The 16,409-nt window shown below is 46.8% G+C and overlaps 1 protein-coding gene across 2 annotated transcripts in view; it reads left to right on the forward strand.

Moving 5' to 3' along the window:
* The window catches only part of zgc:171482 (zinc finger protein), a 252,768-nt gene that overhangs the window by 97,354 nt on the left and 139,005 nt on the right, over positions 1 to 16,409 (forward strand). For both annotated transcript variants that reach the window (XR_007957285.1, XM_052027478.1), the window contains exon 5: positions 2,189 to 2,413. Coding sequence is in view for 1 of the 2 variants with exons in the window: in XM_052027478.1 (XP_051883438.1) it covers positions 2,189 to 2,413 (225 nt within the window). In the remaining variant the exon portion in view is untranslated. The remainder of the gene's footprint in view (positions 1 to 2,188; positions 2,414 to 16,409) is intronic.

Here is a 16,409-nt window from a genome sequence, read left to right on the forward strand (position 1 = left end):
CATTTGATCTCCTGATGACAACGCTTCAGAGAGTGTTTCACTGGCTGTGACCCTCTTCAGGAGATGCCTGAGACAGTGAAAGGTGCTGCGGAACTCACGTCTTTTGCATGGAATATTTTGTCATCAGGATGAGCTGCGGCAGAACAACAAGAGCAGACAGCTGTGGACTACCTTGCATGGAGCGTAGAACAGTAGAGCACAGGAACAAGCCCTTCGGCCCACCGTGTCTGTGCCAAACATGAATCCAAATAACACTAAATCTCTTCTGCCTGCACATGATTCTAGGCACCCACTGTGTAAAAGATTTGCCCCCCTCCCCTTAAATGCATGTCCTCTACTATTTGATGATTCTGCCTACACTATCTATGCCTCTCATAATTTTATAAACTTCTATCAGGTCTCCCCTCAGCCTCCACCGCTCCAGAGAAAACAACCCAAGTTTGTCCAACCGCTCCCCATAGCTCATGCCCTCTAATCCAGGCAGCATCCTGGTGAACCTCTTCTGCACCATTTCCAAAGTCTCCATATCCTTCCTGTGATGGGATGATCGGAACTGTGCACAATACTCCAAATGCGGCCCAGCCAAAGTTTATATGTTGCAACGTGACTTCCTGACTCTTGTGCTCAATGTCCTGACCGATGAAGGCAAGCATGCCGCATGCCTTCTTCACCACTCAATCTATTTGTGTTGTCACTTTCAGGGAGCTATGGACTTGCATCCCTCTGTACATCAATGCCCCTGAGGGTCCCACCATTAATTGTATACTTTCCCCTTCTATTTGACCTCCCAAAGTGCAATACCTAATCTTAGGCAGTCCCTCGGGATTGAGGGTGACTTGTTTCCACTCTGGTTCTGTGAGTTCTGAGGTGACTGATGAGGCTAATATGGGATCCACAGATCTGTGGAGAGTTCGCTGCTGAAACGTTCACTGGTTCCCCTTATGTTCTCAGTACCTTCACGGATGGTCCTGCATTTTGGGCTGTTGTGGGCCAGAGGTTCCCATGTTATATTTTCTTGAAGGAGGCCTTGCGAACATCCTCGGCGTCCCTCTGCACCCCACCCCCCTGCGGATCTCTTACCACCATGGAGCTACAAGCTGGGCGCATCTTTCAGAGATCTGGTGTCAGGCACATGAGCGATGTGGCCCGCTCGCTGGACCTGGTTGAGCCAGTCAAAGTCAAGGTCGAGTTTATTGTCATCTGCACAAGTCCATGTGTGTACAGGTGCAATGAAAAACTTATTTGCAGCAGCATCACAGGCACAGAGCTTCAGATACACAACATTCACAAGAAAAACATAAATTAAACATAAATTATACAAAATTATGCAAGAAAGAACATAATTAGAACAACAAAAACAAAAGTCCATTGTCATGCAAAGTGGTCAAAGTGGTCCCAGTGTTACCATGCTGATGCAGTGATCAGGGTTGTGCAGGTTGGTTCAAGAAACAAATGGTTGAAGGGAAGTAGCTTATTCCTGAACCTGGTGGTGTGGGACTTCAGGCTTCTGTACCTCCTGCCCGATGGGAGCTGCGAGAAGATGGCACGGCCCGGATGGTGGGGATCTTTGATGATGGATGTTGCCTTCTTGAGACAGCGCCTCCTGTAGATACTCCTGATGGTGGGGAGGGATGTGCCCGTGTTGTATTGGGCAGAGTCCACTACTCTCTGCAGCTTCTTACGTTCCTGCAAATTCAAATTGCCATAGTAGACCATGATGCAACCAGTCAGGATACTTTCAACTGTAGAAGTTTGTTGGGGTGTTTGGTGACGAGCCGAAACTCCTTAACCTTCTAAGAAAGTAAAGACTCTGGCACACCATCCTTGTGATTGCATCTATGTGCTGGGCCCAGGACAGGTCATCCGATATGTGGGAGTGGCCACTGACATTGGTTCACCTCCAGTAGGTTTACAAGATCTTGCAGTGTTGGTGACACTTCTCCAGTACTCTGGGGTGCCTCCTGTAGGTAGTCCAATGTATTACAAAGGGGGAGGGCTCTGCTGCCATGTAGACCATGTACTTTGTGAGGGTTTGAGGGCTAGGGTCTTCCAGTGCTCTTTTCCTTGATACAAAAACCAGCACAAAATATCTGGGACAATTGGTCTATTTCTGTGCTCCCCAAACTAAGTAAATCTTTCCTTTCTTTAGATATGATTTTTACCCTGTAATTATTATTTTATATCCCAGAGTCCCCTCCTGACTCTCTGCCTCCTGCGACGCCCATCTTCCCTGGCCTGGGTTCCATCACGGACAATGGCGACTCGGGCAAGTTCTGCCGGCTCTGCAGCTCCTGGTTCAACAACCCGATGATGGCTCAGCAGCACTACGAGGGCAAAAAGCACAAGAAGAACGCGGCCAGGGCCAAGCTGCTTCAGCAGCTGGGGGAGACACTGGACTCAGAGGCTCTCAGAGGTATGCCTGGTGAGATTCTGTTCTCATCCTGAATACTCCCTCTCTCTCTCTCTCTCTCTCTCTCTCTCTCTCTGTCCCTCAATTTCTCTCTCACACTTACACCCTGTCTCTCACTCCCCCACTCTTTCCCACTGTCTCTCTCTCACACTCACTCTTTCCCCCTCTTGTTCACTCCTTCTCTCTCTTCCTTTCTCCTTCTCTCTCTCCCTTTCTCTCTCTCCCTCTGTCTCTCTCCCTCTGTCTCTCTCCCTCTGTCTCCGTCTCTCTCTGTCTGTCTCTCTCTCTGTCCCTGTCGTCTGTCTCTCTGTCTCTCTGTCTGTCTGTCTCTCTCTCTGTCCCTGTCGTCTGTCTCTCTCTGTCTCTCTGTCTGTCTGTCTCTCTCCCTCTGTCTCCGTCTCTCTCTGTCTGTCTGTCTGTCTCTCTCCCTCTGTCTCTCTCCCTCTGTCTCCGTCTCTCTCTGTCTGTCTCTCTCTGTCCCTGTCATCTGTCTCTGTCTGTCTGTCTGTCTCTCCCTCTGTCTGTCTCTCTCTCTGTCTTTCTCCCTCTCTCTCCCTCTCCCTCTCTCCCTCTTGTCTCTTTCTCTCTGTCTTTCAGACTTCTGTTGCTCTTTGACCTCTCACCCCCTCAGAGTTTCCTGTCGTCGAGGGTCGTGGTTGAGACGTCTGGTCCACATACAAAGCTGTGCAGGGTTGTGTGTGTCAGAACATTGCTCCAACCAACCTCCCAGCATTCAGTGATGCCATCCATGAGTCTATGGCACCAGAGAAATTATTGACACCAAGGAGCAAACACACCACCAAACCTTGATGGTCAAAGATGAGGTCCTGTTCCAAACTGCACTGAGTTTAACAGGCACCTGGATCAGCACATGAGAGAGGATTGTGGGAAAGAGTGGAGCAATGGAACTGATGGGATGGCTTTGCTAGAAGCCGGCATGGACTCAATGGGATGAATGGCCCCCTTTTTTGCCATAATATTTCTATGATTCCACGATTCTGTCTATTGTTCTTTGGGTCTTCAGGGCCCTGGTGCTGTTGATACCAGGAAGGTCTCTGTACTCGGTCTGAATTGACTGCTCTGGAGATGGCAGAATTGGACATGGTGCCATTGAAAAAAGGAAGCAAAAGGAAGATAGACTGGGCTCTGTATTCCAGGCAGTGTCCATGATGGGAGATTGCATGGACTGGTTTAGCTGTGAGGGTTTCTAATTACCCCGCTGGACAGCAAGGTATCAGGGTATGTGAGGAGATAATGGACACATGACCTGAAACGAGCGCCATCATTGGAGGAAGGGGGTGTGAACCGATTAGGTCCCAGAAGATGATCGTACATTGAAGATGTTTCAAGATTCATCCATTGAGAAGGTGAGAGGTTTGAGACGATTGTGTTTGGGTATCTTTGGAAGGGGAAGTTGAATCAGAAGGCTGTTGAACTCTTCTACCTTGTTCTACCATTTGTGGTTGAGGAGGTGCCTGACCTTTGGTTTCAGGGTCAATCCTTCGTGGCCCGTCCCTCTAAACCCAATGCACCTTGCTCGACCTCAGCTCACTGTGACTTTCTGAGAAAGGGTTGTTGTTGAGCTTGTTATCCACTCCACAGGAGGTCAACAATTTGAGATAAATGCAAATTTGAATGTAGGAGGAGGGGGAGACCATGTTAGCCCCTCCAAGGCTTCTCCACAGCCGATCTGTACCTCAACGTTTGATAACCTTACCCTCTACAGGAGGTAAGATGTCGTACTGTAATTGTGTAGGTCCTTGGTGAGGCTGCAACTGGAGTACAGTCTCCTGACCAAATAACTGGTGATTGGTTTATTATTGTCACATGTACCGAGATACAGTGAAAAACTTTTACTTGCGTGTCGTCCGGACAGATCATTCCGTACATCGAGGTAGTACAAAAGTGAGAAAACAGAATGCAGAATTTGGTGTTACAGCTACAGAGAAAGTGCAGTGCAGGCAGACAATAAGGTGCAAGGGCCACGACGAGGTAGATTGAGATTAAGAGTTCATCTTTAACATATAAGAGGTCTGTTCAAGAGTCTGATAACAACAGGATAGAAGCTGTCCTTGAGCCTGGTGGTACGTGTTCTCAAGCTTTTGTACCTTCTGCCCAATGGGAGGGAGGAGAAGAGAGAATGACCAAAGATTTACCTAGATGGAGTGCAGATAAGCTTCACCAGATTGGTGCCTGGGTGATGAGTTTGCCATACAAGGAGATTAATCAGACAGGAGCTGCAGTCTGTAAAGTTTAGAATAGTCAAAGGAGATCAATTGAAACACATAAAATTCTTACGAGGCTTTGACTGGCTGGATGCAGGGCGGATGTGTCCCCTGTCTAAGAAGTCTAGGACCAGGGTTCACCATCTCAGCATAAGGGGCCGGCTGTTTAAGACTGAAGTGAGGAGAAATTTCTTCACTCAGAGGCTGGTGAATCTTCGGGAGGCTCAGTCACTGAGTTCATTCCAGAGATCCAGAGATTTCTGGACATTAAGGGAACCAAGGGATATGGGGATAGTGCAGGAAAATGGGACCGAGGTAAAAGATCAGCCACGGTCTTGAAGAATCGATGCACAACAGAAAGCATCCTATCCGGACGCATCACGGCTTGGTATGGCAACTGCTCTGCCCGGGACTGCAGGACACAACTCAGCATATCACTGAAACCAGCCTCCCCTCCATGGATTCTGTCTACACTTTACGCTGCCTCGGTAAAACAGCCAACATAATCAAAGACCCCACCCACCCCGGACATACTCTCTTCTCCCCCCTCCCATCGGGCAGAAGATAAATGACCCTGAAAGCACGTACCACCAGACTCAAGGAGAGTTTCTATCTCACTGTTATAAGACTATTGAATGGTTCCTTAACACATTAAGATAGACTCTTGACCTCACAATCTACCTTGTTATGACCTGAACCTATGTCCTCTAGTTCTAGTCTCACCCAACCTGAGGGGAAAAAACCTGCATGCATTCACCCTATCCATACCCCTCATAATTTTGTATACCTCTATAAGATCTCCCCTCATTCTCCTGCGTTCCAGGGAATAAAGTCCTAACCTATTCAACCTTTCCCTATAACTCAGGTCCTCAAGTCCCAGCAACATCCTTGTAAATTTTCTCTGCACTCTTTCAAGCTTATTGATATTTTTGCTGTAGGTAGGTGACCAGAACTGCACACAATACTCCATATTTGGCCTCACCAATGTCTTGTACAACTTCAACATAACATCCCAACTCCTGTACTCAGGTGCCCTGATTTATGAAGGCCAAAGTGCCAAAAGCTCTCTTTACGACCCTATCTACCTGTGACACTACTTTCAAGGAACTATGGATCTGTATTCCCAGATCTCTCTGTTCTACCGCACACCTCGGGGCCCTACCATTCACTGTGTAAGTCTTACCCTGGCTTGTTCTCCCAAAGTGCATCACCTCACACTTGTCTACATTAAATTCCATCTTGCCACTTTTCAGCCCATTTTCAAAGCTGGTCAAGATCACACCTCAGGCTTTGATAGCCTTCCTCACTGTCCGCTCCGCCCCCAATCTTGTCATCCGCAAATGCATGCAAGACAAGTTTTTTACTGTACCTCGGTACATGTGACCATACAAACCAATTTACCAATTTACCAGTCTCCAAGAGCCAAATGGCCTACTCCTGCTCCTATTTCTTACGTGCTTAAAAATCTGTCAGCCTCGTGGAAACTTGGGCTGCCTGAGGTGGTCACTGTTGAGCAATGATGTTGGATTTTGTGTATTAATGCTACTGAACCCTGGAAGAGAACATCCATTGTTGGGCATCCAGGTCAGTGCCTCCCTCTGGATGGTTGGTGTATTACCGGGAAATGTTAGAGAGAGGGGTTGATGTCACAGGTCAATGTCTTTCATCAAAAGTCAACAAGAGAACGAGTTTTAAGTGTAGAGAAAGGGAGAGGACAGAACATAAAGGAAGGGCTGTGATTTGTTGAAGGGCAGATGACTTGCAGCCAGGTATCTGGACCATTAATCAACAGTCATGAGTTCGAATCCCACTATAGCAGCTGGGGAATTTAAACTGGAGGCCATGTATAGGAAGGATACATTTCTAGTGAAAGGTTGCAGCAGAGGTTCACCAGGCTATTGCCTGGATTGGAGCATTTCACTTCTAAGGAAAGAGTGGACGGGCTGGGCTTGCTTTCCTTGGAGTGGAAGAGGCTGAGAGGTGACCTGATAGAGGTATATAAAGTTATAAGGGGGTAGATGAGATAGATAATAAAAATCTTCTTTTCCTTTGTGTGGTGTCTAAGACAAAAGGGCATTGTTTCAAGGTGAGAGTAGGAGGATTAGAGAGGATTTGAGGGGGTATTTTTCCCCCAGGGTGTGGTTGGGATCTGGAACACACTGCCTGAGGGGGTGGTGGAGGCAGAGACTCTCACAGCACTTAAGAAATACCTGCACAAGTACTTGAATCACCCAAGGCAGAGAAGGCTATGAACATAATGTGGGTAAATGGGATTAGTGTAGATCGGTGCACCATAAGATAAGATAAGATTTCTTTATTACTCAAATGTATATACATCTTTTGCGTAGAGTGTTCTGGGGGCAGCCGCAAGTGTCGCCACACTTCTGGCGCCAACATAGCATGCCCACAACTTCCTAACCCGTACGTCTTTGGAATGTGGGAGGAAACCGGAGCACCCAGAGGAAAACCACGCAGACATGGGGAGAACGTACAAACTCCTTACAGACAGTGGCCGGAATTGAACCCGTGTCACTGGCGCTGTAATAACGTTACGCTAACCGCTACACTACTGTGCCTGCCTGACCATGACGGGCCGAAGGGCCTGTCTTTATGCTGTACGACCCTCTGACTCTGTGAGAAGAGTTCCAAAGCCTTGACCAATATCACAAACAGAAGGCTACTTATTGTCATTTGTGGGATCTTACAATGCGTAAAATGTCTTTTGTGCTTGCAACGTTACAACAGTGATGAAAGTATTCATGTCTTTGATGCTTTGACTTGCCAAGGTGCTATAAAAATGTACAATTGCTCACTCTTTCCTCTGCGCTCAGTTTGCTGTGATATGCTGTGGCAGTTTTTAATGAGCCACATCGATAGACCAGCAAAGGCATTAGCTCTGAAGTGCTTTGGGAATACCCTGAGATCAGGAAAGGCATCGGGTGTATGCAAGTTCTTTCTTCCACTGGATCTCAGCCAGGATGTATATTAAAGTTCCATCAGTATTGGCTCAGCACCTCTCCTGAGCTAATAGCTGACAATGAAACAATCCAGCATGACCATATCCAGGCTACTGAAGTCAGGAAACAATCCTTTGGACTAATTCAGCAGTCATTATCACAACATTTGTTTCCTGTATAAATTATACTTTCTACTGTCACTACAACAGCAAGATGGAGAGCTGATGATGTAGCACTTAATGCCGACACACTCTCATCAGATCCTGGTCATTACACCGAGACTGATTTATATCAGGGAGTTTGGAGGTGTAATTCATTTCAATTTATGGATTTGGTAACGTAAATAAAGAGTAATGTTTAGTTACAGGCTGGAACATAATGGAGGGTTTTGGAGGCTCTCACAACATCTAAGAAATACCTGCAAAAGTACTTGAATCACCTATTATATATAACAGATCCCTGGGAGTGGGTTACAGGCTGGGATCTGATCCAGGGGTTCAGGGGGTTTATATATAGAATAGCAGATCCCTGGGAGTGGGTTTCAGGCTGGGATCTGATCCAGGGGTTCAGGGGGTTTATATATAGAATAACAGGTCCCCGGGAGTGGGTTACAGGCTGGGATCTAATCCAGGGGTTCAGGGGGTTTATATATAGAATAACAGATCCCTGGGAGTGGGTTACAGGCTGGGATCTAATCCAGGGGTTCAGGGGGTTTATATATAGAATAACAGGTCCCCAGGAGTGGGTTACAGGCTGGGATCTAATCCAGGGGTTCAGGGGGTTTATGTAAAGAATAACAGATCCCCGGGAGTGGGTTACAGGCTGGGATCTAATCCAGGGGTTCAGGGGGTTTATATATAGAATAACAGATCCCTGGGAGTGGGTTACAGGCTGGGATCTAATCCAGGGGTTCAGGGGGTTTATATATAGAATAACAGATCCCCGGGAGTGGGTTTCAGGCTGGGATCTAATCCAGGGGTTCAAGGGGTTTGTGTATAGAATAACAGATCCCTGGGAGTGGGTTACTGGCTGGGATCTAATCCAGGGGTTCAGGGGGTTTATACTGTATGTAGAATAACAGGTCCCCGGGAGTGAGTTACAGGCTGGGATCTAACTCAGGGATTTGGGGAATTATATAAAGAAAAACAGATCCCTGGGAGTGGGTTACAGGCTGGGATCTAATCCAGGGGTTCAAGGTGTTTTATATAGAATAACAGATCCACGGGAGTGAGTTACAAGCTGGAATCCAATCAAGGGGTTTGGCGGGGTTTATATATAGAATAACAGGTTCCCAGGAGTGGGTTCCAGGCTGGGATCAGACGATGTACTTCCCTTATTCCCAATGCCTTTTCGATGCTATCCTGCTTCCGAAGTCCAATGTATCCCTACAATCTCACAGCTGTTGCCCATGTGAGACCTTTCCCACTGACCTGGTCCATCCTGGATGGGAATGAGACTGTGAGGAGGAACAGGATCCCTCCATCTCCTGCATCTCCCAAGGCCAAGGTTACTGATACCCATCAACCCCCCAACCCACACTCCCCTCAACTAAGAGCAACTGTGGTTTTCACTGAAGCATGGAAACAGGTCTTCACCCCACTGAGTCCATGCTGACCATCAAGCCCCTATTAAGCCCATTTTGTCCTCCCTGTATTCCCATCAACTGCCCCCAGATTCTACTGAAAGAACAACACCTCATATTGAACTTGGGTGGCTTACAACCCAATGGTATGAACATTGAGTTGTCCAGTTTCAGGTAACCCACACTCCCGAAGCTCTCCTCTCCCACATACTCACCTGTCCAGTTAGTGTTTTTCCCCTTTGTTCATCCTCTTCCCTCCCCCTCACCCACCACTCCCCCCCCACCCCCCCCGCCGGCTCCATCTGCCCGCCATCCCCTCCCCACCTGGTTCCCCCTATCATCTACCAGTCGCTCTCCCACCCACAAGTACTGCTCTACACCGGCAATCTTTCCTCCTCCCCCAAGCCCGGATGCAGGTTCTCAACCTGAAACATCAACTCACACCTGTTGCCTCCACAGACGCTGCTTGACCCACTGAGTTCTTCCAGCATTCTGTGTTTGGATCCACGTTCCAACACCTGCAGTCAGAATCAGAATCAGATTTATTATCACTGACTTATGTGATGTGAAATGTGTTGTTCTGCGGCAGCAGTACAGTGCAAAGACATTAAAAATTACTATAAATTACAAAATGAATAGTGCAAATAAAAAAGGAATAATGAGTAGTGTTCATGGACCGTTCAGAAATCTGATGGCGGAGGGGAAGAAGCTGTTCCTGAATCGTTGAGTGTGGGTCTTCAGGCTCCTGTACCTCCTCCCCGATGGTAGTAACGAGAAAAGGGCATGTCCCAGATGGTGAGGGTCCTTAGTGATGGATGCCGTCTTCTTGAGGCCCCACCTTTTGAAGATGTCCTCGGTGGTAGGGAGGATTGTGCCCATGATGGAGCTGGCTGAGTCTACAACCCTCGGCAGCCTCTTGCGGACCAGTGCATTGGATCTTTTGTCTTCACTGAATGTATCTTCCCTCCAATCTCAGAATTAACCTCAGAGGTGAATGGTTAAAAGGCATTTCCCCCTTCCACCTCGTGTGACCCGCTCTCCCTTTACTGCAGTAACATTGGCTTGGGGGTTTTATTCACCGCTGTTAATCTCATTCCAGGATGACAGAGTCAGATTGTAGTTCGGCTGTTGTCATGGTCTATAAAATCTGGAATCATATACCGAGCAGGTAATAAACCCCAGGCGTGCAAATCGATCATAAAAATGAGTGTTGGTTTTAACATAAATCAATATCCTAAATAGCTGCAGAGTTTAGCAGCAGTGAAGGGAGTCACTTCCCCACTGGACCAGACTGCCCCACTGCCCACACTTGGTCCCCAAGTGGAGCCCAACTCAAATCCCACGCCAAGTGCCAGGCCAGAGGGTCTGTTACCATGCAGTGTAACTCTAGGTCTCTGTGACTTTAGAATCTGGACACCAGGGGAGTGGTCAATCAGTCAGCATCCTTTCAAGGAGCACACAGCCCAGTAAACTTGTCTTGCATTTAGATAGCAGCTTTATGTTGCAGCTTTATAAAACTCTGGTTAGGCCGCATCTGGAGTACTGCATTCAATTCTGGTCGCCCCATTACAGGAAGGATGTGGAGGCTTTGGAGAGGGTGCAAAAGAGGTTTACCAGGCTGCTGCCTGGATTAGAGGGCATGTGCTACAAGGAGAGATTGGACAAACTTGAGTTGTTTTCTCTGGAGCAGCGGAGGCTGAGGGGAGACCTGATAGAGGTTTATAAAATTATGAGAGGCACAGATAGAGTAGACAGACTGCATCTTTTTCCCAGGGTCAACATTTCTAATACCAGAGGGCATGCATTTTAGATGAGAGGGGGGTAAGTTCAAAGGAGATGTGCAGGGCAGGGTTTTTACACAGAGAGTGGTGGGTGCCTGGAACGCGCTGTTAGGGGTGGTGGGGGAGGCAGATTTGACAGAGGCATTTAAGAGGCACATGAGTGTGTAGAAATTGGAGGGATATGGACGATGTGCAGGCAAAAGGGATTAGCTTTCACTAGCTTAATTAGTTCGGCACAACATTGTGGGCCGAAGGGCCTGTCCCTGTGCTGTACTGTTCTATGTCCTGTGTTCTATAGAGCAGGGGGTTTCAAAGAGGGAATTCCAGATGTCAGACTTCTGCAGCAAGGAAGGCCTTGAGATGAGTAAACATATCGGATCCATGAGAGGCCAGAGTTGCAAGTGCAGGTTGTCACCTAGAAGGAGTTTACAGAGATAAGTTAGGTGCAAGGAGATTTTATGTAATATGTCCATGAAACTTATTGGACTGGTATCAATCAAGGGGAGGAGGAAGGGTGTCAGAGAGGAATGTTCCAGAATGTCTTTTTCCATTATACACCTGGGGGTTTTCCCTGATTTGTATCCTGGCCAGGAGATTACATCACCAGAGGGTTTGGTCTCTGTAATATTTGTATGTCCAGAAGCTGCTTCTCAGGGAATTCCAGAGTAAAGGATGAGAAGCTGGATGTTTGCAGTCTCCTAACACTCCATAGCAACTGGACCTCAATCAGGTGAACGGTTCAAGCTCAACAAGACTTGTTTCTGTCGGACAATGAGGGAAACCCTTCCAAAACTGTCTTGGTTAAAGACCTCTGCTTTTGGGCTGATGAGCGAGAAATAGTGCTCACGTTACAGAACTGTCAGGTGGTGATCACCTCCATCAAGATATCACATGGGATCCAGGGGGAGATAGCGGATTGGATTCATAGTTGTCTCAGTGCCAGGATGTAGAGGGTGATGGTCAAGGGTTGCTCCTTGGACTGGAGGCCTGTGTCTAGTGGTGTGCCACAGGGGTCGGTGCTGGGATCTTTGTTGTTTGTAATTTATATGACCGATTTGGATGTGAATGTACAAGGCATGGTTAGTAAGTTTGCGGACGATACTAGGATAGGTGCTATTGTAGACAGTGTAGAAGGTTATGAAAAGTTACAGGGGGATCTTGATCAGCTGGGTATGTGAGCTGAGGATTGGCAAATAGCTTTTAATCCAGATAAATGTGAGGTATTGCATTTTGGGAGATCAAACCAGGGTAATTTGGTAAATGGGTAAATAAATTGATAATTTGGTTTATTATTGTCACGTACAGAGGTACAGTGAAAAACTTGTCTGCATACCATTCATACAGATCAATTCATTATACAGTGCATTGAAGTAGTACAGGGTAAAACAATAACAGAATACAGAGGAAGTGCAGTGCAGGTAGACAATAAGGTGCAAGATCATAACAAGGTAGATTGTGAGGTCAAGAGTCCATGTTATCGTACTAGGGAACTGTTCAATAGTCTTATAACAGCGGGATAGAAGCTGTCTTTGAGCCTGGTGGTACACGCTTTCAGGCTTTTGTATCTTCTGCCCAATGGGAGGGGGGAGAAGAGAGAATATCCAGGGTAGGTGGAGTCTTTGATTATGCTGGCTGCTTTACCAAGGCAGTGAGAAGTGTAGACCATGGAGGGGAGGCTGGTTTCTGTGATGTGCTGAGCTGTGTCCACAGCTCTCTGCAGTATCTTGTGGTTACAGGCAGAGCAGTTGCCATACCAAGCCGAAATGCATCCAGGTAGGATGCTTTCTATGGTGCATTGATAAAAATTGGTGAGATTCGAAGGGGACGTGCCAAATTTCTTTACCCTCCTGAGGAAGTAGAAGCATTGGTGAGTTTTCTTAGCCGTGGCGTCTAAATGGTTGGTCCAGGACAGGCTATTGGTGATGTTCACTCCTAGGTACTTGAAGCTCTCGACCTCAGAGTCACACTACAGAAGTGCAAGGCAGTGAGCACCTCCAACAAGAGAGAGTCCAACCACCTAGTATTGCTATCACTGAATCCCCCACCATCGATATCCTGGCTTCTCCTTCGATGTGAAACTCAAATGGATCAGCCACAAGAGCAGGTTAGAAGCTGAGTATCCTGTGGTGATTGACTCACCTCCTGACACCCCAAGACGTTTTCACCATCTACAAGATACAGGTCAGGCAAGTGATGGGACACTGCTCCCTTGCCTTGATGTGTGCAGCCCCAACAACTCTCAAAAGGCTTACACCATCCAGGACAAAGCAACCCATTTGATTGGTTCCCATCTACCACCCTAAACATTTACCCCCTCCACCACCAGCACACAGTCGCTGCAGTGTGCACCATGTACAAATAATTCTGCAGTTACTCACCTACACTGTGGCTACTCCAACAGCACTTGCCAAACCCACGACATTGACCAGGAACGCGGTACCCAACAGTACGGCGGGAGAACTTTCACTGCATTGATCTGTAGTGGTTTAAGGCGGCATCTGGTTCTGTGACACAAGAAATTCTGCAGATGCTGGATATATCTGGAGCAACACACACAAAATGCTGGAGGAACTCAGCAGGTCAGGCAGCATCCATGGAGGGAAATAACCAGTCGACGTTTCGGGCTGAGATCCTTCATAGAACACTACAGCACAGTACAGGCCCTTCGGCCCACAATGTTGTGCCGACATATTATCCTGCTCTAAGATCTATCTAACTTTTCCCTCCCACATAGCCCCCTATTTTTCTATCACTCATGTGTCTATCTAAGAGTCTCTTAAATGTCCCTAATGTATCTGCCCCCACAACCTCTGCCGGCAGTGCGTTCCACGCACCCACCACTCTCTGTGTAAAAAACACACCCCTGACATCCCCCTTATGCCTTCCTCCAATCACCTTAAAATTATGTCCCCTCATATTAGCCATTGTTGCCCTGGGAAAAAGTCTCTGACTGTCCACTCGATCTATGCCTCTTATCATCTTGTGCACCTCTATCAAGTCACCTCTCATCCTCCTTCTCTCCAAAGAGAAAAGCCCTCACTTGCTCAACCTATCCTCATAAGACATGCTCTCCAATCCAGGCAGCATCCTGGTAAACCTCCTCTGCACCCTCTCTAAAGCTTCCACATCCTTTCTATAATGCGGCGACCAGAACTGAACACAATACTCCAAGTGTGGTCTGACCAGAGTTCTATAGAGCTGCAACATCACCTCACGGCTCTTGAACTCAATATCCCGAGTTCATCAGGACTCATCTGGTTCTGTGGGTTCTAAGGTGCCTGATGAGGCCAAGGTGGGAAGCAGAGACTCTGCCACTGACTGGGTAAGAGGGTAGGATGGGTGAGTGGGTTGTTCATGTACCAAGGTCTGAGTCTGCACCTTCACTGAAGCATACAAGGTCCACCATGCATTCATTTATTGAGGGCATTTTGGAAATGCAAATATAATTTGCTTCTTTATTTTACTGCTGCTCCTTCAAAGAATTCAGTACAGTTAATCAAGCATAGCTTTCCATCCTGGGAATCCGTACTGACCACTCTTTATTACAGCTTTGGCTTCTGGACTTTATTTTAAATTAAATCTTTTGAATGAAGATTCTTTTCTGTCACAGACATTAAATGAACCAGTCTACAGTTCCCAGGACTAGTTCTATCTTCCTTATTAAATTTCGGAATCACATTAGCTGTCCTCCAGTTCTCTGTAATTATTCCTTCTCCTAATGAATTCTTATCTGTCTGCACCAACACTATCTATTCCCAGACTTCTTTTAATATGTGCCGTTGCAATCCATCAGAGTTTGATTAGTTTATCAATTATCTGCCCACCTTCTATCTTAACTGTCCTTTTATCCTTTGAGCTAATGTCACGTGCACCACATTAGTCTACTGGGTAAACTCTCAGACAAAGTCATTAATTAATATTTCTGCCCTAATGCTGTCCATTATCTGTGAGTTTATCATGCGTGACTTTTAGTGATTGGGTTCCCTATTCTGATTTTTCTTTTGATATTAATGTGTCTTATCAAATATTTTACTGTTCCTCTTCATGTTCCTTGATAATTTAATTCCATCGTTTTCAAAGCCTCCTAATTGCTTTTTGGCTTCTTTCCGAACTTTTTAAAATTCTCTTTTATTATTCCGCCCTTTGTTGTCCTGTACAAAGTGGCTGCTTTTAACCTTTTTTTCAATATTGCCCTTGTCTTTTTATTCATTACTATTTGGCTTTTGGAAGGTTGCTTTTCTCCTGGACCCCTATTAATCATTATTTTAATTATTTAGAGTCATTAAGCATGAAACCAGGCCCTTCGGCCCATTGAGTCCCATGCTGACCGTGAAGCACTGATCCTACACTAATCCCATTTTATTCTCCCCACATTCCCATCAACCACCCCACCCCCACCAGATTCTACCCCTCACCTATGCACTGGGGGCAATTTACAGCAGAAAACCTGCACGTCCTCAGGATAAAACATTGAACATAGAACAGTACAGCCCAGGAACAGGCCATTCGGCCCACAATGTCTGTGTTGAACACGATGCCGAATTAAACTAATTATCTCCTGCCTGTATATGATCCATATCCCTCCATTCCCTCATGTGTCTATCCAATAGATGGGATGTGGGAGCACTTGGGGAAATCCCACACAGGGCAGCACCCAAGGTCAGGATCGAACCCATGGGTCGCCAGAGCTGTGAGGCAGCGGATTCTCATATTCAGCCAATTATTCATCTCCTTACTGAATGTCACAGAGACCAGTAAGGAGACAGCACTTCATTCAGCAAGATGAATGGGACCATTCATTAGTGGTTACCTGGGAGAGGAAAGAGCATGCCTGAAGTATAATACTGAAATCAAAATGAATAGAAGGGTCCATCACACTCCCGGTTCACCTCTGGAGATTGTGAGTTGTCAGGGCCTCGGAGAGATTGTGTTTATTGCCTTGCATTTATCTTTGTCTAATTCTCCACGTGTTTCATTTTGAGAATTGATGGACCCTGCAATGGAAATTTTACCTCCCTGTCTTTACATAGGCATAGCATGAAGAATTCTAGGTCAGGTACTGTGTAGCCTGCTTCCAGTGTTAGCTCGATAGCACCACATCAGTCTCGCACTTGTTTTCTCTCCCCAGTGCTGGTGTATTTATATCACTTGTAATGTAGCACACACCTCGGAATGTGTGACGGGACTATGGATCACCTCACAGGCTTTGTGTTGAAAAGAGTCCAAAAAAAACTGCAGAAAATCTGAAATAAAAGCACAGAGTGCTGGAAACTCTCAGCAGGTCAGGCAGCATCTGTGTCGAGGTAGAGACAAGGGTTCGACCCGATGCATTAACTCTCGTTTCTCATTCCGTAGATACTGTCCCGAGAACCATTCTCAACAGCAAGCGAGCCAGCAGCTGGAAATACTCAGTGGGCCAGGCAGCAGCTATGGAGAGAGAAACATGGTTATGAC

Source organism: Pristis pectinata, chromosome 12 (assembly GCF_009764475.1).
Source record: "Pristis pectinata isolate sPriPec2 chromosome 12, sPriPec2.1.pri, whole genome shotgun sequence".
NCBI lineage: Eukaryota > Metazoa > Chordata > Chondrichthyes > Rhinopristiformes > Pristidae > Pristis > Pristis pectinata.